At 45.0% G+C, this 25,757-nt stretch overlaps 1 protein-coding gene across 1 annotated transcript in view; it reads left to right on the top strand.

Moving 5' to 3' along the window:
- Positions 1-7,894: 7,894 nt before the first annotated feature.
- RAB37 (RAB37, member RAS oncogene family) overlaps positions 7,895-25,757 on the top strand; it is a 66,242-nt gene continuing 48,379 nt past the window's right edge. Inside the window, exon 1 of the mRNA XM_043905589.1 lies at positions 7,895-8,349. Coding sequence (XP_043761524.1) covers positions 8,278-8,349 — 72 coding nt within the window. The 5' untranslated portion in view covers positions 7,895-8,277. The remainder of the gene's footprint in view (positions 8,350-25,757) is intronic.

Here is a 25,757-nt window from a genome sequence, read left to right as displayed (position 1 = left end):
TGGCTCTTTCCTGTCGTGAATTTCTCACTCACTTCAAGAGCCCAGAGCTTGATCACAGGAGCTCTACCAAGAGCTTCACGAGAGGACCGATGTTGCTGCATCCTTCATGCTAGAAAGGCCATGCCGTCTCCTCCTTTCACGACTTTATGCAATATTAAATCATCATGGAGTTTTATTCTGAGTGTTTCCTTCAAATCCACTGGACTCAGAGCCCTCCTGCTTCACTTTTATTATTGTGGCTTATAGATTATTTCCTTCGAGACCCAAAATGAAGCTGCCACTTAATCCCCACCTGAGGTTCAGCTCAGCCAAATAAATAAATATAAAAAAAGAAAAAAGAAAACCGTGGGTCAAGACAAGATCCTAAGAGTTGACAAAGAAAAACAAGTAATAAAACAGGCCGTTTCCATAGCTGAGGAATTAGTCTGACAACATTTCCAGTTAGCAATACTAACTCCCATTAGTAAACTGGAAGACAATGTAGTAATGTCTTCAAACCTGGGGGAAATAGACTTCACCTGGAATTCCAAATGGAGCTGAAACTGAGTAAGAGTAGAACACGTTTTCAGATACGTCAAGACTCAGGAAGTTCACCTCCCATGCCCCCTTTCTTAAGAAGTTATTTGAGTACATTCTCAAGAAACTTCCTCAAATACTTATTCACAAACAGTAAATTAAGAAAAGCAAGCCAAGTTCTCGAAGGAGTAAGCTGAGAGGGAGGAAAGTATGACTCATGGGAAATACTGAGTCCACATAGAAATAAAACTAAAACACCAGAGTTACAGCTACGCGGCAGGCCCAGAAAGCAACCAGCTCAGCTTGGAACAGGAAAATAAGGTCCTAAAGCACAGACGTCATGAGATAGCACAGAGGAGAACTTGGACAACAAGCCTTGAGCGCATGGTGCAGGCCTGGAATTCAGCTGATTTATTTATGGGCTGCGGGGCGTCTTCACTGCGGCACGTGGGCTCTCCCTAGCTGCAGCGAGTGGGGTTCCTCTAGTTGTGGCGCGCTGGCTCCTCATTGCCGTGGCTTCTCCTTCTACGGAGCACAGGTTCTAGGCGTGCAGGATGCAGTAGCTGCAGTTCAGGGCTTAGTCGCCCCAAGACGTGGAATCTTTCCAGATCAGGGATCGAACCCATGTCCCCTGCACTGGCAGGCTGATTCTTAACCACTGGACCACCGGGGAAGTCCCAGAATCCAATTTTTAAAAGCAATTAGACACACTCAAGGAAAAGGAAATATAAGAAAGTCGTTACCTAAAGACAAAGAAACCAGAACATATCAGACCAGAAAGTCACTGATAGTCAAGAAAGAAATGGAATCAATACCACAGAAAAAGAAAAGTGAAAAGACGGAAGATGTGGGAGGTATAATAAAGATAGTGATAGTGAAAGTCACTCAGTCGTGTCCGACTCTTTGCGACCCTGTAGACTATACAGTCCCTGGAATTCTCCAGGCCAGAATACTGGAGTGGGTAGCCTTTCCCTTCTCCAGGGGATCTTCCCAACCCAGAGATTGAACCCATGTCTCCCACATTGCAGGCGGCTTCTTTACCAGCTGAGCCACAAGGGCCCCTCTTCCAAAAAGCACAAAGAAATGCAATCACAAACATCAAAGAAAATAACAAATACACAAAAAGACAAGGGACAGATTAAAACAATGCATGATTTTGAGCAATGGGGGTATATAAGAACAATCTTTCTGAGTAAACCTTTGGAAATGAAATGAAAATGTAATAGTAATATATTATCTGACTCTGCAAGTAAACTGTATTTGCCTAAATATAGCAGTTTAAATGGGCTTCCTTAGTGGCTAAGTGGTAAAAAAAAAAATCCACAGTTTGGAAAAGGATTCAAATTTCAGAATAAGTCTATAAAGAATCAAAAACATTATAATATATTTACATATTATATAAGTATGATTACATAAAATACATTCCTTCTGTCAGTTGAGAAACTTTACAAGCAAAAGTACATCTGATAATATCCCAGTAGCAATGAACATATCAAGCACCCAGATCTTCGTCCAAATATTTTCTCCAACAAAATGAACCAGGGGTTCTTGGAGAAATGACTGATTCTAAGTCTGGGCAGAAATGTATATGATAATCCTAATTAACAAATACACACTGTTGAATATAAAATAGATGAACAACAAAGACCTACTGTATAGCACAGGGAACTATATTTAATATCTTATAATAATAATGTACAATGGAAAATAATCTGACTTTGATTATGTGTGTATATATATATAAAATCACTTTGCTGTACATCTGAAACTAGCATAACTTTGTAAATCAACTACACTTCAATAAAAAGAGGGGGAAAGAAATGTACACCATAACTCTAGAGCTAGGATACTTGAATCCTCGGAATCTTAGTTTCAGAAAGAAGTGCTCCAAAAAAAGAAGAAGAATGTTAAAGAGGAGATAAACATCAGTGGGTAAACCTGTCAAACACAACCTCAGTCAGATGATCCGGGTTTACACCATCAATAAGTCATACTGATAACACATTCTTTGGATATGATGTATTGATAATGATGTAATCCCACTCTAACCTTGAGAAAAATGTCGGACAAATCCAAATTGAAAGGCATTTTACCAAACACCTGACCAATACTCCTCAAAAGGTCATCAAAAATAAAGCAAGTTTGAGAAACGCTCCCGGTCTGAAGAAGTCTAAGGAAGCACAACGATTCAGTGCAATAGAATGTCCTGGATTGGATCCTGGAACAGAATGAGGACTTTAGGTTTAAAAAAAAAGGATATACTAATAAAGTAAGGGTTGTAGTTAAAGATAATACATCAATACTGGTTCATAATTGTGACAGATAAGCAAATGTGAATAGTAAAGGAAACTGGCTATGGGATATGCAAGAACTCTATACTCTGTGCAAGCTTCTGTAAGCATAAAATAATTCTAAAATAAAGGGCTTTATAAAAGTGTATCTGATACAGCTTGGGAAATGTAAAGGCAAGCAAGGCAAAAGGAAGGATGGGGTGCTGATTCTTCATCTTACATCTTGGGGACTAAAAAGATACAATCTACGGTTAATGAGGCAAGAAATGGAGGTTTCGGTCTGTTGTATGAAATGGTAGCGAAAGAACGGAAGACAGTGGCATAACTATATCAAGAAGGATGAGCAGAGGAAATATCGGGGTGCAAGCCAACATAAAGTGTTCGTGGTTGATAAACATAAAACTGGCATCAAAGGAACTAAAAATGAGAAAGAGCTAAAAATAAGGCTTGCCTGAGAGGAGAGAGATTGGAAGTTGAGAGAAGAGCCCTTTCATACCATTATATTTTCCTTTTTATTTTTTTAATTGAATATATCATTCTGTATTTTGACTTAACAGGCATTTATTGCTTTGTTTACAATTTTCCAGATGAAATGAAAAAAATAAAAATTCTTAAACTTAGTTCAGCCATGATAGATATAAAAAGGGAACTCACCAAAAGTGATTGCTATCCCCAGACAAAGGACTGAAAGTTTCCTATTAAAATGTAAATGAGGAAAAAAATAAATAAATAAAATAAAATGTAAATGAGGGAGTTCCCCGATTGTCCAGTGGTTAGTAGTCTTGCTTTCACTGCCGTGAACCCAGGTTCGATCTCTGGTCAGGGAACTAAGATCCCACAAGCCATGAAGCACAGCCAAAACAAAAAAAATTTTTAATAAAGTAGATAAAATGTAAATGAGTGCTCTTAAGAATCCCATGTAACAGGGAGGTGCTGATAGAGACAAATTACTCAGAGTGGACATAGCCTGCCTTTAATATAAAAACGTGGATTGTAAACCATGAAAGCAGAGGGGAAGCTAACCACTGAACTCACATAACCCAACACTGCTGATCACTGAAGTTGTGCAGAGATAAAGAAAGGGAACTGAGCATAGACAATTCAACAGATCCTGAAACCAAGGACTGAAAGAAGAAACTCAGAACCACATGCCCTAGTAGAATTCTAACACCATTTCCCAGCAGAGGGGAGCTGGACCAAGAGGCAAACCCCAGAAAGGGGAATAAGCAGTCAGCTGGATTTGTAACATAGTTGCCCCTCTGGCCTCAGAGTCCCTGTGCAAATAAATACCTCCTCAGCACATGGAGAGAGCTGTCAACAAAAATCTTAACAGTTGATCTAAGAAAGAAACAGATTTTTGTATTTATTTATTTATTGAAGGATAATTGCTTTTCAGAATTTTGTTGTTTTCTAACATCAACAAGAATCAGCCATAGGTACATCCATGCCCCCTCCCTCCCGAACCTCCCTCCCATCTCCCTCCCCATCCCACCCTTCTGATTATTACAGAGCCCCTGTGTGAGATACTTTTATTCAAGACAATCTAAGGGGATTTCCCGGGTGGTCCAGTAGGCTAAGACTCTGTGCTCCCAATGGAAGGGGCCTGGGTTCAATCCCTGGTCAGGGAACTAGATCCCACAGGCTGTAACTAAGACTCAATGCAGCCAAATAAAATAAATGAAATATGTATTTTAAAAAAAAAAAAGACAATCTAAGGATTTAAACCCAGGAGTCAGTCTTTCAGAAAGCTCTGAGAACTGCTACATATGTTTTTGAGACAAAGGGTTGTGCATCAGATGATGTATTTGATGGTTCATACAATCCAGATTTGCACGTACAAAGCCAGCTGTGGGTCATGATGACCCCTTATAAAATTAGAAGGAATGCTATCTTCTAAGGAGGTCATTGCAAATGCATGACACACACTAAAGGCAAGGGAGGAGACCAGACAAGCAGACAAATATGTCATTTTTTTTTCTTACCTCGTCATAAAATGAGTTTTATTTCATTGCAGTGTAAGAAAATGTCACCTCTAAAAAATTTAGATCAGAGAACCCCATAAAATGAATCACTCTTCTGAGATAGGTCTGCAGGTATGTAAGCAGATAGGATTGGTGGGGGTCCCCAGAGGAAGAGAGCCAAACGCAGCTTTCTTGATGTAATAAGAAGTCATTTTGAAAGAGACGCGTGTACCCCAATGTTCATCGCAGCACTGTTTACAATAGCTGGGATGTGGAAGCAACCTAGATGTCCATCGGCAGACAAATGGATAAGAAAACTGTGGTGCATATACACAATGGAATATTACTCAGCTATGAAAAAGAATGCATTTGAATCAGTTCTAATGAGGTGGATGAAACTGGAGCCTATTATACAGAGTGAAGTAAGCCAGACAGGAAAACACCAATACAGTATGTTAATGCATATATACAGAATTTAGAAAGATGGTAACGACAACTCTATATGTGAGACAGCAAAAGAGACATAGATATAAAGAACAGACTTTTGGATTCTGTGGAAGAAGGCAAGGGTGGGATGATTTGAGAGAATATCATTGAAACATGTATATTACCATATGTGAAACAGATCACCAGTCCATGTTTGATGAATGAAACAGGGCACTCAAAGCCAGTTCACTGGGACAACCCAGAGGGATGGGATAAGGAGGGAGATGGGAAGGGGGTTTGGGATGGGGGACACATGTACACACATGACTGATTCATGTCAGTGTATGGCAAAAACCACCACAATATTGCAAAGTAATTAGCCTCTAATTAAAATAAATTCATTTTTTAAAAAATGAAAAAGAAGGCATTCTAAGTCTAAGCCATTTTGTTATCTAAGCCTGGCCACAATCAGTACCCTTGCAGAACGGGTCTCATTAGTAGTTAGTGACTTCAAGGGGAAAAAAGAATGTAAGAAACATTATCTATTACCAGTCCAGGGAGATAACTTAACAGTATCAGAGACACTATCAGTTACGAAGACCCCCCAGTTCTGTTTTGAAGGTAAGGTTAGCCTAAAGCACATTCTTGAGCTGTTTTGCAAGATCCAAACCCCCTAAAGCAATCAACCACCAGACTAACCTAAGGAATAATGATGCTGGTCTTTGCTGACCATCATGCCTTCAGTCAGCTAGAGCCTGGACCCTGTCTGTGCCCCGATCCTATGCTGCATCTCCTCTCCTCAAGCCCCTTCGTGAATATACATGCACCCGTGCTGCGCTGTGCTCTGTTGCTAAGTCATGTCTGACTCTTTTATGACCCCGTGGATTGTAGCCTGCCAGGCTCCTCTGTCCAGGGGATTTCCCAGACAAGAATACTGGAGTGGGTTGCCATTTCCTCTTCCAGGGGAGTTTCCCAACCCAGAGATAGAGCCCAACCCAGGAATCCAACTCGCATCTCCTATGTCTCCTGCATCAGCAAGCAGATTCTTTACCACTGAGCCATCTGGGAAGCCCATGCACCCTTCGCTCAAAACTTTCCCAATTTTGCTGTTTGGGGAGACACTGCTTTGGGAAAGACCCCTGGTGTTCTCCTTACTTACAGCAAGTAATTAATCCTTCTGTCTCCCACCCTTTGGTTTGGTTGTGTCTTTGGTTAGACACTCCTCCAGGAGGTAAACCCAGTTTTCAGGTAACAAAGGTACTTGCCAGTGACACTTGAGCAGCTCCAAATACCAAAAACATACCAATCCAAAATATAATTTCTGTGAGAATAAAGTGTTTTCAAAAATTATTATGCTGATTTAAAATGTTACAAAAAGGTTCAGAAGGCATGAAGCCCAGAAAAATAGGTTGGAAATCAAACTTCTGTTTCTTTGTTTGGTTTTACAGTTTAAAAAGAAAGAAATGTTTTCACATAATTGCTTCATTAACTCCTCACAAAAATCCAATGAGGTAGGCACAAATTGTTCTACCTATTTTACAGATGAGAAAACATAAGCAATCCCAGAAGACGTGCGTGGTTTGGTTAAAGCCACCTAGCCAAAAAAGGAATTGAAACCTAGAAGTAAAATTCACCCTTTTAATCTTAGGCCTGGCCCTTTCCTTCCATATTATATTGACTCTAGAAGCTGGTGGTGATAGAATTTGTGTCTAATGAAGTAGTTGCTTGCTGAATGCCAAAGTCATCATATGAGGACAACCTCTGAGACCACATCTCAGCTCCCAGTTCCCATAGGGGTCAACTTCGTGTTCACTTTTTCAGGTGGTAACAAAACTCTGCAAATTGCTGGTCCCAGCAACAGGAGAGAGGTAGACAGAGTTCTCACCCCCTTGTCCATAAAGCACAATAGCTAGCATTTTTTGAGTTCCTAATACATGTCAGGCACCATTCTAGGCTGTTTATGTGAATAAACTCATTAAAACCTCAGAACAACACCATGACGTAGGAACTATTATTATTTCCACTTCGTGGATGCTTAGGGGAAGTTAAGTCACTTGCTGAGGTTTTACAACTTATCATTTTCAGAGTTATGATTTGAACCCTGGAGCCCGTAACAACAACCCTTCTGCCTTTCCCAAGCCAATTTTTCTTAAGTCAGTCAGCCGTGTCTGACTCTTATAGTCCATGGAATTCTCCAGGTCTGAATGAATACAGGAATGGGGAGCCTTTCCCTTCTCCAGGGGATCTTCCCAACCCAGGGATCGAACCCAGGTCTTCCGCATTGCAGACAGATTCTTTACCAGCTGAGCCACCAGGGAAGCCCGTCATTTTCGGAGTTATGATTTGAACTCTGGAGCCTGAACCAAATAACCCTTCTGCCTTTCCCAAGCCAAGTGTTCTTAAGTTTGGGGGAGGAGGACATATGCATCCTAGAGAGTGTAATTTAAGCTCTGGACCCTCTCTGTAGGGAAATGCAGGTAAGCAGAATTGTGCAAATTATTTCAGAAACTTCAGGGACCCCTCTGGGCCCTCATCTGTCGACCTCATACATCCTGTAGGGAACTGTCTAGAGATCAAAAATAAGCGGCTCCAGCGCCGCTGGGCTTCACCTCGGCAACCGCAGGAGGAGAGCTGAGCTGCGCGGTGTGACGGGGATGCTCGGTCACTAAGAATCAGGAGCGGTGAGCTCCCGGGACCACAATGCCCTGAGAACGCAGCCGGGACGCTGAGGCCCCGGGATACGGTAGCTGAATGACATTCGCACGGGCCGCCGGCTAGACTGAAATCTTGCATCCCTCCCAAAAGCCTGGAGTCACGAGACAGGGGACGGGATCTCGGAACTCTGGCCCTGGGCGCGCAGGGACGGTATCGCTGTTCCTGGTGCTGAAACGCTGCGGTCGCGGAAGGGAGAGGCCGCCTGCTCCCAGGGTACCGCGCCGCAGCGGCTGCGGGAGCTGTCCAGTGCTGAACCGGATGCGGCCGGCCCGCGGGGCTTAGACCCGAGCCTGCTGCACCCCGAGGAGACCGGACGGAGCTGACGCAGAGCGCAGGGAGAGCGGGGAACAGCGGGCTCCAAGCCGGGCATGGACCTGCAGAGACTCGACTCCTACCAAGGGGGAGCCGGCCCTGACTTCCATGAGCACGTCCTGCATAAGGTAAGGATCTCTTCGCCCCCCCCACCTCCCCCCGGGCGAGGGCGCCGTCACCAGTTCTCTCCCTTCCCTTCACTTGGCTTTGGAACTCAAAGAGAAACTAGACCGTACCTGTGAGCCTGGGGAATCCTTTATGCTTGATGCTTTTGTTGCTTTAAACAGATGCGTGTACACGGGGGAGGGGCCGCCGCCAGAGGTTCATATCGTCGGGGGCTTGGTTCATTCATTTAAATCACTTGTGTCCCTTTCTCACATCCTCTCTCCTGACTCTCAACCCCGTGACCCTCAAGAATCTTTGCCTTCCATAACCCTTGTGGAAGGATGCATTTGTTCTCCCACCCTTGCCTCCCAAGCTCCAGTCCCATTAAGTCTGGTAGTTGAGGCCAAATACCCGAACTCCTGGCCAGCTCTGCTGAAATTAAACATCAAAGTGGTCTGCAGCAAAAATAAACTGTTGTTTTCAAACCAGACTCCCTTGCACCACCGGAAACCTGCCCTCCAGCCAGGACTTGCCCATAGCCTCCTGAAAGTGCTTATTTCATAGCTCATACTCACCCCCTTGCTTCTCTCATTCAAGATTTTTATATAACTAAGTTATCAGTAACATAACTAAATTGTAATGTAAATTATCAATAACATCCTCTTGAAGTGATTGTTGGAGAAAAGTAGCAGCCTCTCTCTAGGCAACACTTTCCAATCCAAACCCATCAGTCAGGACTTCCCTGGTGGTCCAGTGGCTAATACTTCACGCTTCCAATGCAGGGGGCCTGGGTTTGATCCCTGGTCAGGGAACTAGATCCCACAAGCTGTAACTAAAGTTTCCTGCATCCACAACTAAGACCTGACGCAGCCAAACAAATATTTTTTTTAAAAAATCACTGTAAATAAGCTGAACGTATATTTTGCCATAAGAAGTCACTACTGCTTCTCATCTCTTTCTCTGCCTTCTTCGTTCAGCCCTTTTATTTCCTGCTTTGTTAACACCGGTTTATCTATTAGTCCCTGAAAGGCAGTACATAGTCCTATACATGGAGATTTTTTTAAATCAAGGTATCACTCTGAAAATTCCATGAATGTAAGCTTTGAAGTAATCTCATCCTCTTTTGTCCCCTACTATACAGTTGTTGGCCTTCCCAGGTGGCACTGGTGGTAAAGAACCTACCTGCCAATGCAGGAGACATAAGAGATGCAGGTTTGATCCCTGGGCCAGGAAGCTCCCCTGGAGGAGGCCATGGCAACCCACACCAGTATTCTTACCCGGAGAATCCCATGGACAGGAGCCTGGTGGGCTGCAGTCCTCAGGGTCACACAGAGTTAAACATGACTGAAGCCTACTAGCATGCATGCATGCCTACAGTTGACATCTGAGGAAACTCAAACCTGGAGCAGTACAGTGACTTGTCCAAGAAAACAAGGTAGTGGATGGCAGAGTGCTAAAAGCCAGGAATTATGATTCAAAGTCTAGTATTCTTTTCTCTCTGTAAGTGTAGTCCACGGACCTACAGCACTGACCTTACCTCAGAGCTTGTTAGAAATGTGACATCTCAGGCTCCACCCCAGACCTGCTGAATCTGAATATGTATTTTAACATCATCTCTAGAAAATAAATATGCACATTAAACTTTCAGAAACTGCCAGGTGCCACACTGGCTATTTCTGACACATTTGTAGAAAGCCAACTACTAAGAGAAGAGGGTCTATAGATTTGATGAGTCCAATGACTTCTCCCTTTAGGTCCCTGAACCTCTAGGCTATAGAGAAGAAGAAAAATGCTTAACTTCCTAAGTCAGGAAGTTTAAACACCACCACTGTTAGAAATAAACTCGAATAAGGTCTGTGTTCTTAGAGGTGGTAAATCTAGCCTCAGTCAAAAATGCATGCAAACAAAAGGGAACATAATTACAAATCAATTACAAAAGCATCCTGGTGACTAGATACATGGGTCTCTCCAAGTTTAAACCATCCTATAAATATATAAATATCCATTTAAAAAGCTTTAAGACTTGGTGATCCAAGTTTCAAAATTATTGATCACGTATGGTCTTTCCCACCTCAGTTACCCACACAGGAAATCTAGGCTATAGCCCATGAGAACGTTCACTTCCTTTGGGTTTATTGATTACCAAATTGGAAGGGAGCCTATTCCTACAAGTTCCAATACGTTTGAAGACAGGTGTCTACTTACCACTAGTAAACGCTCAATATCTTCAACTTGGTTGTGAGCATCTTGAGGGTAGAAGCTGGCCTTAAACCTTCTGTGATACCAAACAGGGTAACATATGTGGGTAGCAATTTTCCTTTTCCTATAATACTGGTCACCTCCTCCTAGTATTATTTTATTATTGTACATGACTTTTCATTGTGATCCACTTAGTGACCTTTCTGTAAAGGGACAAGGTACCAACATATTTATATTATTTTAAACTTTACTATGTAACAGAGTCCGAGGAACTCCTGTTGGGTCACTCTAACAAATTGACCGTAGGAGGGAGGGCTCCCTTCCAACAATTAATTGCTAGAGAGGATTTTTTTAAATAAACATTATGTTGAAGAATAACACATACAAGAAAAGCTCAAATCATATGTCTATACCCTGATGGGTTAGCACAAAGTGAGCACTTCTGTGCAACCACTACCAGGATGAAGACAGAACATTCCTAGGACTTCCTTGGAGACCCGGTGGTTAGGAATCTGCACTTCCTGGTCTCCATGGTGGCTCAGGAGTAGGGACTCAGCCTGCCAGGGCAGGAGACAAGGGTTCGGTCCCTGATCCAGGAAAATCCCACACGCCTTGGAGTAACTAAGCCTGTGCTCTCGAGCCCTCCAGCCACAACTACGGAGTCCACATGCCCCAGCGATTTTAGCCCACGCCCCCGAGAGCCTGTGATCTGCAGCAGGAGAAGCCACCGCAGTGAGAAGCCCGAACACCGCAACTGGAGAGCAGCCCCCACTCGCTGCAACAAGAGAAAGCCCACACAGCAGCAAAGACCAAGCACAGCCAAAAATTAATAAATAAATTTGGAGAAAAAGCAGTCTGCACTTCCATTGCAGGGGCACGCCTTCAATCCCTGGTCAGGGAACTAAGATTCCACATGTCACGTGATGCAGCCAAAAAACAAATTAAAAAGAAGAAGAACCTTTCCAGCTCCCCAGAAACCACCCCCAACATTTTTTCCACACACTACCCATGTCCTCCTCCCTAGAGGTCACCTTTACAGAGGGTGAAACATTATTTAATGTTTTGACAGAGCTACTAAATTTTATGTAGGATAGTCCTAGAAAGCTGCCAGAGAAGAGATACTACTGTATGGTGGAAAGACACCCCAGACTTGGAATCAGACCAGACCTTGATTTGATTCTGAAAGACGTCTGTGAGCCTTATTTTTCTTATCTATAAAACAGGGATGATAATAATACCTGGCTTGCTAGGGTTTTTCTTTTTTCTTTCTTTTTTTTTTTTTTTTTGAGTGAAATGTTAGTAACATAATGTAATATCTTTATTATTTATCAGGTGTATAAGAAACATTCAATAAATGGTTGTTACTAGGAGACCCATCTTGAGCTCCAGAACAACTTCGGTAGATGTCACGTTGGGTCTCACCTAACACGATGAAGCTTAGTGAGAAGAGCAGCAGCTTCATACACAGAAACACACACACACATTTCACAGACACAATCCCAAGGGACTGAGCTCACACACCCACCTACACAAAACTCCTGACTTCTATGTGAATATCGCAACCCTGATTTCGTAAGGCAAACATCTCTTTTCTCTGGGAGGTGAGATATGGGAAGCTGTTTCACCAAAAGTTTTACTTTCGTTTTAGGTTCAAAGGATTTGTTAACAAAAGAAGCTGCTTGTACACACACATAAACAATTCCAATATTTAATAGAGGGTTATTTGACTTAATTTCACTATGCTGTCATTAAAAGAAAAGAAATAGAAACAACAGACAAGGGTAACAGTCTCTACATCACCAAATCAGGCCCACAACCTTCAACCAGACTTAAACAGCAGTGGGAAGTCCCTCAGTAACAGCAAACCTGGAATCCCAATTGGGAAAGGGTCTTCCCAATTGGTGCTAGTGGAAGAACCTGCCTGTCAATGAGGGAGACATAAGAGATGCGGGTTCCATCCCTGGGTCGGGAAGACCCCCTGGAGGAGGACATGGCAACCCACTCCAGTATTCCTGCCTGGAGAATCCCGTGGACAGAGGAGCCTGGTGGACTACAGTCCACGGGGTCGCGAAGAGCTGGACACCACTGAAGTGACTCAGCACAGAACCCAGGAGGTCCGTCCGGCCCACGGGTAAGACATCAAATGCAGTTTGGAGGGCTCTCATTTACAATCCCAGATCCCAGACTGATCTCATCATCAGTTTGCGTGCAAAAATGCATCTCTGGTTTAACTTTAACTTTTACAATGCTGTTTGTTTCACCTGGTGAGTCATAAGACTTCTTAGATGGGCGGAGAAGGAGGGAGTTCTTGGCCAGGTCCTCAGGGACTTAAGAGATTCCGAGACTCACTCCCTTTCTTGTCTAAAGTGTCACCTGACTTGCTGTGCCCGCAGGCAGGCTGGGAATCTAGGTAGTGTCCAGGTGGGTCAGGGGCCTGCTCCCCTGCTTCTGAAGTCCTCCATTTTAATTTCCCTAACGGATGCAGTGAGACCTCTCATTAAAATTCACTTATCTGAAACACATTCGCCAAGGATCATCAGCCTTGGATGGCTCCTGCACTTAACTCATCCCAAGAGGTGAAGGCTGAACCAAATGAGCCTGAGAAACTCTCAGAATATTCCTTGAGTCTGGGCTGGAAGCTGGGAACTTGGCCAGAAGCAGAGTTCATCCATCATATGCTTGGAGGTTTTAAATAGAGTTGCTGTTGTTCTCACAAATCTGAATATTTGATGCAGCTAAATAATTTAAAACATGTAAACAACCCTGCTGCTCTTTCCATCAGAGAACTCTCAGCCCTCTCTTGCTTACCAGCACAATCTCAGGAGCCGCGAAAGGCAGCAATGTGCGTTAGGGGCTCAGAAACTCCATGCTGGGTTCTTGCTGTGCCAGGCCTGACTGTGAATTCTGGGGAAAGAGTGGGGTCAGCTTTTGCCCCAGATGCTGGTGAATCAGGACCAAGAGACTTCAGTTCAAGAGCTCGCTTCCTAACTCACCATCCCCAGCACTGCAATGAACACCCACAAGCCAGTTTTGTTTCAAGAGGAGCAAATATTTAATATGCCGAAGTCAATCTCCTCCATAGCACCTTAACAAAACCAGTGACCAGGGACGGGGAGGGGGGCATCCATCCATTCATCCAGGGCGGGTCCTCATTGGGGAAAAATGGAATTACTAGGGAAATAAAATCAAAAGGTCCCTGTCCTACAGAATTCCCATTCCTTCCAACTCTGCCCCCGACACCTCTTCTACGTGAGTGAGACACGGAAACAGGTCACCTCTCCTCCTCTCCCTCCTCTCTTGGGCTGATCTTTCACATCCCTCTTGTACGGTTATCTCCCTCAATAGCACATGTGCCTCATCTAGTCATTCAGCAAACATTTATGGATTGTTTCCAAAGGGTGAGAAACTATGATGAGCGTTATAAAGGATGCACACACATAGGCACACACACCAAAACTAGTTCCCACCTTCAGTAGCCCCTGGCCTGTGAAATACGCACACAAATTGCTGTAATACTCAGTAGAGTCTCAGAGGTGCCTTAATAAAGGTCTGGGAAGATAACAGGGGGTAACTCAGAAAGAAATGGTCACTTCTCATTCAATTTGAGGCTTCTCGCTCATAGCCCCTGCTTGAGTATTAATATCTAAGAAAGGCAGAAATCTATACACCAGCCAGCCTCCCTCCCACAAGGCCACCACCGATTCATCCTAGAGAACAGTCTGGGTTCTGTGGTATTTTTCTTCCCTATCAGAAAATTTTATCAGAGAAAGACAAATCAATCAGCAAAAGACCATACCAGCTAATCTGTCTCCCTCTAACCATTCCTTATCCCTCAGGGACATTTTTTTTTCCATCAAACAAAGTTAATGAAACACAAATTAGTGGTCAAAGCATCTGATTTCAGAGAAAAATCCATGCCCTGTAGGTAAGAAATTTCACTTTCAAAGTTCATCATCTCAATAAAGTGGTTTTAAAAAAAGAGAGGGGAAAGGAGAAGGAGGAGAAAGAGAAGGGAGGAAGAGATGGAAAAGGAAAAAGCAAAAGAAAAAAATATATGAAAAAATGAAAGCGTGAGAATGACTGGGTCCAACTTTTGCCTGATTTCCAGTCTCAGCTCGGAAACAAACAAGAAAGCCTAGAAAGATTAGCTGTTCCACTCCTTGTAGAATATTTCCATTTGCTTGTTTTGCTCTCTTGCTCACTCTGGAGACCTTCCAATAAACAAATGATGTGTATGTTACATCATTAACAATCTCTGACCATCTGGGACTCCTTGGGCTAATCTGTCAGTCCCGCCCAGATCCCAACTCAGCCAGCGCTTGGGGAGAGATGCTGGCTGGTTCTCCTGGATAACCTTAGCAGGAAATGATCATGACTCTGCCCAACCTCTCCAAGTCATTTTCTAAAGTCTCAGGCTTCCCACTCCAAACACTTCTCCCCTCTAATTTAGAATTCCTGGGACTGTTTGTGAGGAAACATCTGAAACTCACTAGTGATCCTCTCGTGAGCTGTTCTGGGAAAGGACTGGGCCATCTCCCTTCATCTTCAGGGCAGGAAATCCAGCTTTGCTGGAAGTAAACAGCCAGAGGTGAGCAGCAGGGTAGGGGATTGTGCAGCTAGACACGTGAAGTGGCTCCAAGCGTATCCCAGCATGCTCCTTGTTTCCATCCTCCTCCCAGACAAGAGGAACAATCCCTGGAGATTGCAAGCAAGGAGGGAGATCACAGCTTCTTTGTTACCTAGCAGAGATCTCAGGTAATGCACCTCCCCAATTGGAACAGCCCTGGACCACCCTCCCATCTGCCCAGAAAGGAAGCTTTCTGGGAAACAGATAAGAGAGCTCCAAGAAGCAGCAAACAACAAATCTAGACATGTTAACCCCTGACCGCACCCGTCAAGGCCTTCCAGACCTTGTGCTGCTCATGAAGTTAGCGAGGTGCTAAGCGCTGCTTGCTCAGTCCCTTCAGTTGTATCTGACTCTTTGTGACCCCCTGGACTGTAGCCCGCCAGACTCCTCTGTTCATGGGATTCTCCAGGCAAGAATACTGGAGTGGGTTGCCATGCCCTCCTCCAGGGGATCTTCCTGACCCTGGAATCAAACCTGTGTCCCCTGCATCTCCTGCATTGCAGGTGGATTCTTTACCAATGAGCCACCTAGGAAGCCCCTAAGTGATGCCATGGAAATAATCTAACTGTTGAAACAAGCAGAGCTCACAATTCCCCAAGCAAATGATCCTTATTTCCCTGACCTTGATGCCAAAGTCTACTCCCTCCCTTCTTATTTGCATTTCTGCTTTTAGCAGGCAATTTTTAGCCATTAACATAAAGGTATCTTTTTAATAACTGGTGCTTATGTAAGCCCCATAGATATGTTTTTATGTGCCTTGAACCAAGTTCTGCTTACGTTCATGTTTCCTTTTGCTTTCTAGCCATCTACCTACCCCCAGTTACCAACAGCAGAAACACCCACCCACACACACACATTCACAAGGTACAGGCAGGACCAGTGACGAGGTGTTCTTATTTTTTGTTTCTTCTTATCTCTTACTGTCTTTCAAAGGCAAAGCAAACCTTTCCCCTCCTCCGCCCTCTGCCATTTGAATTTGCAACCACATCACTAACAGCGACTCTGCTTTTTAAAAGGCAGCTCTGCCAAGTATCAGAGCAATACCCTCAGGGGACAGTCAGGACCGGGACCAACTTCTTCCAGCCTCTCCCAGCCTCACACAGAGAAGCCTCTTAACCTCTGGGAGGGAGTGAAGCTGCTGGTACAGACTCAGAGCCTCCTCCAGCCCCTGAGGTACCCCCTTCCTCTGTGGAGAGCGGTGCCAAACTCCTCTTTACCCATGTTCTTCCCTCTTCTCTGGTCCCTTTCTAAGGTTTCACTAGGCTAGGAACTAAGTATTAAAATCATCTGCACTGTCAACTTAAAAAATAGCATAACATGAATGTTGCGAGTTAAGTTTATTGGGGGCAAAATGAGGACTCCAGCCCAGGAGACAGCAGCTCAGATAGCTCTGAGAAACTGCTCCAAAGAGGCAGGGGAGGAAAGGCCAGTGTATATGTGATTTTTGGTGAAGCAACTGTTCAGTCACTCAGTCGTGTCTGACTCTTTGCAAGCCCGTGGACTGCAGCACACCAGGCTTCCCAGTCCTTCACTAGCTCCTGGAGTTTGCTCCTGGAGTGCCCCTTAAGTCTGTGATGCCTCCCAGCCATCTCATCCTCTATCGCCCCCTTCTCCTCTTGCCCTCAATCTTTCCCAACATCAGGGTCTTTTCCAGTGAATCAGGTGACCAAAGCTGCTTCGGCTTTAGCATCTGTCCTTCCAAAGAATATTCAGGATTGACTTCCTTTAGGATTGACTGGTTTGATCTCCTTGCTGTCTTCTCTGACACCACAGTTCGAAGGCATCAATTCTTCGGCACTCAGCCTTCTTTTAGTCCAACTCTCACATCCATACATGACTACTGGAAAAACCATAGCTTTGACTAGACGGACCTTTGTCAGCAAAGGGGGAACACATGCAATCAAGTACATATTTCTCCAGAAGGTTTCTACTAGTCTCCTGAGGCCTTCACTAGTCACGAGGAACAGTCATCACGATGAAGGATTTTAGTGCTTTTCTAGATAGGAGGACACAACAAGAATTGGGCTCATAAAATCAGCTCCTGATAATATCTGAAGACCTGTTCGGCCAGTTTTCGCCGAGCACAGAGTGCCTCATTCCTGCTCTCCACCCTGAACTCCTTCAGGGGGTGTTAAAGGTCAGCAGCTGCAGCAGTTCTTGATTTAATCTTTGTAGAGGTAGACGGCAAGCACACAGGGCAAGTACCAGTCTGTCGCTGACAGCATAGTCCAGAGGGACCCCGTGAGACTAATAATTGTTCATGATAAATGAGAAAAATAAACCCCTGGTTCATTTATGGAGCATTATAGTTTTAAAAAAAACTTATAATACATTCTATGACACTTTACTTTTGCCCCATGCTTTTTCCAATAGATTGTATTATTAGTTCCATATGATAAATAAAGAAATAGAAGCCAGATGAAAAAAATAGTTACTTGCTCAAGGTCACAGCAGGTAGGCATTATGGAAATTCTAATAGCAAGAGCCGATCCTTACAAAGCACAGATGAACCAGACACTGTGCTAAACTCTTAACAGCCTTCAACCCTGCAACAAACCTATTTTAATCTCATTTTAGGGATGAGTAGACTGAAGCACAGAGACATTAAGGAACTTGCCTAAGGTCACACAGTTAATTAGAGGCAAAGCCTAGATTCAGACCCCAGCAAGCTGGAAATGCAAATGAATGGATTCAGCAGAGGGCAAAGGACTTCACCAAGGGGATCACAGATTGTATCATTTTCGGGTGTTGACAGGGTCCCATGTATGGCCCCAGCTCTGTAGGATCAGAGACCCAGTTTTGCTCACTCAGTCAAGAGTGGATCCATCTCAAAAAAAAAAAAAAATGCATTAAAAATAAAAGGCAAAACATGCACACACACAAACAAACAAACAAAACAACCCAATGGATCCATCTTTCCAGGCAGCCCTGTGTTAATCAAACTCACAAAACTGATGTATTGTCCTGGATGTCAAGCCATATTATAATCAGCGGATGGTTTGCCAAGCATGAAATTCAGGGATGATAAAAGAGAGGGAGACCTGGAGAACTCAGATGCTGAACGATGTCAGGATGATGCGGTTTGCTGGCTGAAAGGATGGCCTCAATCTACGGCTCCCTTGGCCCTTTCTACCCACGGGTCCTCTCCTCTCTGATCTCCCCCTCCCCTGGCTGCATTTAACTGTGACCTAGGTCAGGCAGGCACTCTATTCTCCCCAGATACCCAGTTTCCTGCACCCCTTTAGGGACCATGTGCCTATGAGCTGGAGCCTGCCCTGGACTTGAGCTGGTTGTGGGGAGAGAGGAAGCTGGCCAGGGCAGGGGTGCGGGATGCTTCTTCTTCAGGAGTCTTCATCATCCCGATGATACTCACAGGTGTGGACCCACAGCTCTGCCTCCGTCCTGCTCAGGGCTCATGGCAGGGACTTAGGGATCTGGGTTTTAAGGGCAAGACCAAGAAAGAGACAAAAGGGGATTGGGCTCATTTTCTTATACCCCACCACTGTCCCATTCCACTTGCCCCCCTTGAAACTGGATATGCTTGATTGAGAATCTTGAGAATTGATTCAGTGAGCACCTGCTGGGCGCGGTTTGTGCCCGAGAGCCCAGAACAAGGCCCATTCCCCACCCCAAGGAGCTGAGTCAGGCAGGCTGGCTGGCTCAGCAGCCTGGCTCAGAAGACTCAGGCCATATCTCACTTCCGCCCAACATGGACACACGGATATTGGTGCCCATGAAGACGTCCTGAAGTTGGGGACCTCTCGCCCCACATGATGGGAAAATCAGAGGACCAGGTCAAATGCTTGTGGCAATCTCAAGCTGCCAAGTTCGGGGTCCCAATTCAGTGACTGATCCAAAAGGCTGCATTATCCACAGTTCTGGGAACGAGCCCACCTGTGGAGCTCAGAATGGCTCCAGGCACCCAAGACAGGCATCTCTTCAAGTCCAATATCCAAGAAAGGTGGGGGTTTCTTCTGAGACGTGCCTGGAGCAAAGATGTATGGCCCAAGCGTGGCAGAGTCAGATCCGGAGAAGCAAAGCTGGTACCCCTCCCTCAGCATCTCTAAAGATCTGTGTCAAAAAAACATCCAAACTCAAAAGTGCCAAGGCCCTGGGCTTCCCTGGTGGATCAGTGGTTAGGAATCCACCTGCCAACGTGGGGCACATGGGTCCAACCCCTGGTCCAGGAGGAGTTCACATGCTGCCGAGCAACTAAGCCTGGAGCCAAAATACGGAGCGCTCACTCCAGAGTCCATGAGCCACAACTACTGAAGCCCACGAGCAACTTATGAGCCCGCGCGTGAGCCTAGAGCCTGTGCTCAGCAACAAGAGAAGCCACCACAGTGAGGAGCCCGGGCGCCACAATGGAGTGCAGCCCCTGCTGGCTGCATCTAGAGAAAGCCCGTGCGAAAACAATGCAGACACAGTGCAGGCAAAAATAAACACATAAAAAGTCCTAGAGCTAATGCTCATTGGGCGGGGACGGGTCGATGTCACCCGTGAAGGTGGAGTCAGTCCCACCCATGCCCTAGGGGTGGAGGGTGGAAGAGAACAGTTTCCCAGGAGAATGGGGGTGATGTTAGCTGCGGGCTCACCAGGCAACGACAGATGCCCCTATGGTAATCCCAGTTTGATCACAGGACCTTTTCAGTGTTTTAGCGAGAAGGGACTGAAAAAGAAACGGACTGAACTCGTACTCTCCCACCTAAACCGGGCTAGCTGTGTCTCACTCGTGCTGTTGCTAAAGACTAAATAGTCCAACTCAGTTTCTTAATGACCAGACTCCGGAAATGAACTGACGTCACCCTCTAAAGAGACTGGTTTATTGGGGCTATGGAGTCAGACCTCACCCTGGGGGTGGGAGTAGCTTTTCCTATGGAGGAGGATGACCCAGCCTCCAATCTCCCAGGAAGGAGGCTTACAGGGGGGTGCGGGGGTGGGGGATAGGGGATGAGGATACAGGAGGTGACGTTCAGGCTGGAATGGAGGGAAGCTCTTCCTTCTCATTTTGGGGTCAGAGTCAAGTGGGGTGAAGAAGCCTGGATTTTTCAGGGGGGAGGGGCGGCAGGGTAAGCTGTGAGCAGCCCATGGATTCACAAAAGCAGATGAAAAGTGAGCCAAACAGGGCCAGCTTCATGGGCAAGCGACCTGCCTGGGCCATCACACCAGCCCCGCACCTGGAAGGGCCCTGTGATGGGCTTAATACTCTGCTGCTTTAGTGTTGGTTTAATACTCTCCCCATTTCGAGAGTCTCAGTTTTTGTACAGGAGCCCCGTATTGTTATTTTGCACTGAGACTTACAAAATCCGTAACCATTGCTGCTGTCAAATAGGACCCCCTGCAGGGTCTGAGCCTACGTCTCTGCAGTAGTCCTGAGCTGTTCTCTGGGTGTGCCCTCCTTTCTTTTGGCCTCACCCCATGCCTGGCTTCAGATGAGCTGTGAGGAGCCAGAGAAAGGTGATCTTATGCTCTGGGCAAAGTGGCCAAGAAGTGAGCTGTATTCCTCCCCAGGGCCAGCTTTTTAAAGAAATAAAAAGCCTCGAAGGAGCCTTCCATGGGGCCTGTGCAGCAGCTCCTGGGGGACCTCTCAGAGAGAGCTGAGGTTGGCTGGACAGACGTCAGCAAGGCCCAAGCTGTCACACACTGGGAACCAAAAGGTCACTTTGGTCACTCTGAGATCACAGGCTAGAGGGCCTGTGGCCCTTTGGTTAAACACCGTCTGGCAGAGGGATGAACAGACCCCGAGAGACATTCTGTGATTGTACAAGGCCACCCAGCAAATAAGTAAGAAACAGGCAGGACCCTGGGACTTCCCCGGTGGTCCAGTGGTTAAGGGAGACTCTGTGCTTCCACCGCAGGGGGCACCGGTGTGGTCTCTGGTTGGGGAGTTAAGATCCCACAGGCCACGTGGCGTAGCCACAAAAAGAAAGAAAAAGACAGAACCCCAACCCTGGGGCTACCCAGACACCACTGAAAGTAGGCCTGGTGCAATGAGTCTCTGTTCACCGGGGCCCAGGAGCAACATTGTCCCCTGGGGATTTGCCTCCATAAAAACACAACTGCGAAAGATAAACAAGTCCTACTGTACAGCACAGGGAACTATATTCAAAATCTTGTAATAATCCATAAGGGCTTCCCTGGTGGCCCAGACTGTGAAGAATCTACCTGCCGTGCAGGAGACCCAGGTTCGATCCCTGGGTCAGGAAGATCCCCTAGGGAAGGAAATGGCAACCCACTTCACTATTCTTGCCTGGAGAATTCCATGGACAGAGGAGCCCAGTAGGCTACAGTCCATGGAGTTGCAAAGAGTCAGAATAATCTATAATGATAAACAATCTGAAAAAGAATATTAAATATATATATATATGAAACTAAATCACACCTAAAACTAACATGACACTGTAAGTTGACTGTATTTCAACAATTTTTTTTTATTTAAATAACCAGCCACAGAATAATAGCCACAGGAAAGCACAGCAAGATTTGCTGACACCATGATGGCTCCAGGGAAGAATCTCCTTCATCTGCCTTCGCTTTCACTTCTGTTGTCACATCTCAGCTATTTTTGGGTGGATTATCTCTCTACTGGTCCTACTTTTCATTTGCCATGCAACAGGCATCAGGGTGTTTCAGTGGGAGGACAAGGGTCTCCGGCGTTCAGTCCTTCTGCTTTTGTGGCTTATTGCTAATCTTGCAAAGGCAATGTGAACTTTTGAAATGAGTACATCGTCTGAACTTTGCAACTCCTTCCAGTGACCAGGGGGCTGGCACTGGGCAGCGTGGATGAGACCTGGGGTTGTAACCTGCTGCTTCCTTGTCACAGAAACCCTCACTGTCTCTGACAGAGGGTAGCATTCTGCATGGGGATGCTGCAAGGAAACTTGATGAGGCTGCCCTCCCAGCATCACCAGATCCTTAAAGAGCATAAAGGCACAGTCAGGCGTTGGCTTGCAGCTTTATTGAGGGAGAAAAGTCATATTAAGATAGGAAGGGTTGTGCGTAGATTTGTTAATTTAGTATAGAATGTTGCGTAATGAAGACCAGCTCCTCCGACGGCTTTGGTAATTAACATGAAGGCAAGAAGAGTGGGTCAGGGGCTGTGATAGAAGCTTACAGCACCATAGGCAAGCACAATCTTCCTTGGAAGAAGCAAAATACGATGAGCTGGGTGATTTCAGTGGTAACACTCCATTTCTTCACTAGGATGGTGAATAGGGAGTGTTTGCTTCCCTATCCTTTAAAACAAATACACATCTTATGTAGACATAGCCTGCACCAATATGTCATTAAAACTTGTTGTTCAGTCACTAAGTTGTGTCCAACTTTGCTCCTCTGTCCACCATCTCCTGGAGTTTGCTCAAATTCATGTCCATTGAGTCAGTGATCCCATCCAACCATCTTATCCTCTGCCCAATAAAACTTAAAATGAAACAATTGATGGAGGTAAGGATTTCCCTGGCAGTGCAGTGGTTAAGAGTCCAAGCTCCTGTCACAGGGGGCACAGGTGTGATCTCTGGCCAGGGACATAAGATCCCACATGCTCTGTGTCATGGCCAAAAATAATGATAATAAGGCAATAAACAGTGGGACTGGGGGCATCTGGGTTTGTGACTGAAGGTGGAAAGGGTGATGGGGAGGATGTGGGAGATTTCAGAAAGTCCCCATGGTGGAGTTTTTATTTTGGAACACAAGACAAGACATCCCTCCTTTCTGCTAAGAGCGGCTTTTCTATCACACAACAGTTCAGAATGTCTCTTCTCTATTTCTGATCCTTAGGAACAGTCTTGAAAGGCAAAGTGTTAGTCGTTTCAGTCGTATCCGACTCTTTGTGACCCCATAGATCGTAGCCCGCCAGGCTCCTCTGTGCATAGGATTCTCAAGGCAAGAATACTGGAGTGGTTAGCCATTGACTTCTCCAGGGGATCTTCCAGACCCAGGGATCAAACCCAGATCTCCCACATTGCAGGCAGACTCTTTACAGTCTGAACCATCAGAGAAGCCCCAGGAACAGTCTTACCCACTCCCTAACTCCGAACCTGTCCTTAGAGGTTCTTCAGTAAAACCAGTGAGCCAGTCACCTCTGGTACTGGAACTGCACCCACTCAGGACAGGGCTGTGTGAGTTTGTTGTCCCAGTGGATTATCCAGGGAAGGGCTTATGCTGGGCAGGGGAATCTGAGGGACTGAAGCGGCTCTTTTCCCTACTGATGTAAGGTCACAGGGCCCTCATGAGTGACAACCTCAGCATTCAGATGAATAAGTGACTAGGAGGTTTTAGGGGGATGCTGGGCTTCCCAGGTGGCGCTCGTGGTAAAGAGCCCGCCTGCCAGTGCAGGAGCCGAAAGAGACGCGGGTTCGATCCCTGGGTCGGGAAGATCCCCTGGAGAAGGGCGTGGCAACCCACCGCAGTGTTCTTGCCTGGAGAACCCCATGGACAGAGGAACCTTGTGGACTACAGTCCACGGGGTCGCAAAGATTCAGACACAACTAAAGCGACTTAGCGCACATGCACAGACCACACTAACTGGACCTAAAGGAGAGAATCCATGTCTAGAGAACAATGTGGACAAAATCAGTGGCTAACAATTCTTAGTCTATACATGAGCACCAGCCCTTGACAAAGCATTAGTCAATTCGTAGATTATATACAGACACACTATAAATCCGTGTTGGCCCAAAGTCACCAATTGTCCTTCATGGGAAGCACCGCCTACTGTTCTGATTTGGGGCGCGCACATGTCCTTTCTTTTATGAAACTATGGTCATAACAGATGGTTTAGTAGAAATGGTTCTTTTTTTTTTTTTTGGCCATGCCCTAGGTCATGTGGATATTAGTTCCCTTCCCAGGGCCTGAACCCTGCAGTAGAAGTGCAAAGTCTTAACCCCTGGACCACTAGGGAAGTTCCAAACCAACCCCTTTCTTAACCAACTTGTTACAGCAACCAACACCTTTCAATCTCTTGGTGAAAATACTGTCTTTGTGCCTGTGGCAACAGGTAGATTCTCTGGAAGGTCCCCTTGCTTCTGCTCTTCATGCATCACCCATTGAGATGTGTGTTTAACAAGAGTCAACTGCATCCAGGCCCAAACCTGTTTAGGCCAGTCATACCTGTGAATTATAATTATGCAATTTGATGAATTCACCCATGAACAAACCAATTAAGAGTAAAAACAGAAACAATATTGACCAATGGCAGGGAGTGTAAACAAAAAAAAGTTACTTCTACAAAATTGAGGGGACTTCCTTGGCAATCCAGTGGTTAAGACTCCAAGCTTCCACTGCAGGTGGCGTGGTTGGTTCAATAACCCTGCAGGCTGTGTGGTGCGACCAAAAATTTTTTTATTTTATAAATAAATAAATCGAGTGTTTTAGAAAGACTCAATTAAAGCATATCATTTTTTAACGGCAAATTAGAAATGAGGGAGAAGACTGTAAAATATTCATAATGAAAGCATAAGAATGAAAAAGGATTTTGCAATCAGATTGCTTCATCAGTATCGAGAATGTCTTGCTCCACGTCAGGGAAACTGGAACTAGAAACTCCAGGACCAGACAATGTGTGTAGTTTGTGCAGAAAAGGCAAGTAATCCCTTTTTTTTTTCAGCAGATTCATCAGTGAAGAAAACGCTTAGATTTACATCTTGATACTGTTAATAGCCAATGATGACACATTTAGAAATTTTGAACCAAAGAAAGCATTTAGAGAAAGAATATATCTTTTGTGTGATTCCTTGATAAAACCAACTTTTCCAGTAAACAAACCGTTAACAATTCCAATTACATTGGGTAAGAATACATCTACTTGGTAAGATAAAAGCCTGACCACTATATCAGTCCTTCCTGGTCTAAAAAATTCTTATATGTGAGGGACGACCCTGGTGATCCAGTGTTTAATACTTCCCCTTCCAAGGCAGGGGGTGGGGGTTCAATCCCTGGTCAGGAAGCTAAGATCCCACATGGCCCATGACCAAAAAAACCAAAACATAGAAAACAGAAGCAATATCGTAACAAAGTCAATAAAGACTTTAAAAAAATAGTATGCTTCTTAACAAGTCTTGCCTGTCTTTAAAAAATAAAATTAAATAAAAAATCATTGGCGCATAAAATCAACTGATTTTAGCTGCCTGGCCCTTCCAAGATCCAGTGGCTATGAACTCTGTTTTCAACATATCCAACAAAGGTAGCCTTTAGCACCACTTCTGTCTAACATTTATAAATATATATATATATATATATATATTTTAACTTTTGAACATGCTATACGGCATGTGAGATATTAATTCCCCAAACAAGGATCAAACCTGCTTTGGAAGCACAGAATCAGACCTCCGGGCAAGTCCCAATCCAATGTATGTATATTAATCATGTATGACTCTAAACTGATTCTCAGAAGGGCTCAGTCCATAGAGAGCAGACTTGTGTTTGCCAAGGAGGAGGGAGGGTGGGAGAGAGATGATGGGGAGTCTGGGGTTGATGCAAACTCACACAGAACGGGTAAGCAATGAGGTCCTGCTGAACGGCACAGGGAGCTATGTTCACTACCTTGTGATAAACCATAAGAGAAAAGGATATTTTAAAAGAATATATATGTACAACTGAATTGCT

This window comes from Cervus elaphus, chromosome 5, assembly GCF_910594005.1.
Source record: "Cervus elaphus chromosome 5, mCerEla1.1, whole genome shotgun sequence".
NCBI lineage: Eukaryota > Metazoa > Chordata > Mammalia > Artiodactyla > Cervidae > Cervus > Cervus elaphus.
The sequence above is the reverse complement of the archived record's forward strand: the minus strand, read 5'-3'. Positions and strand labels throughout refer to the sequence as shown.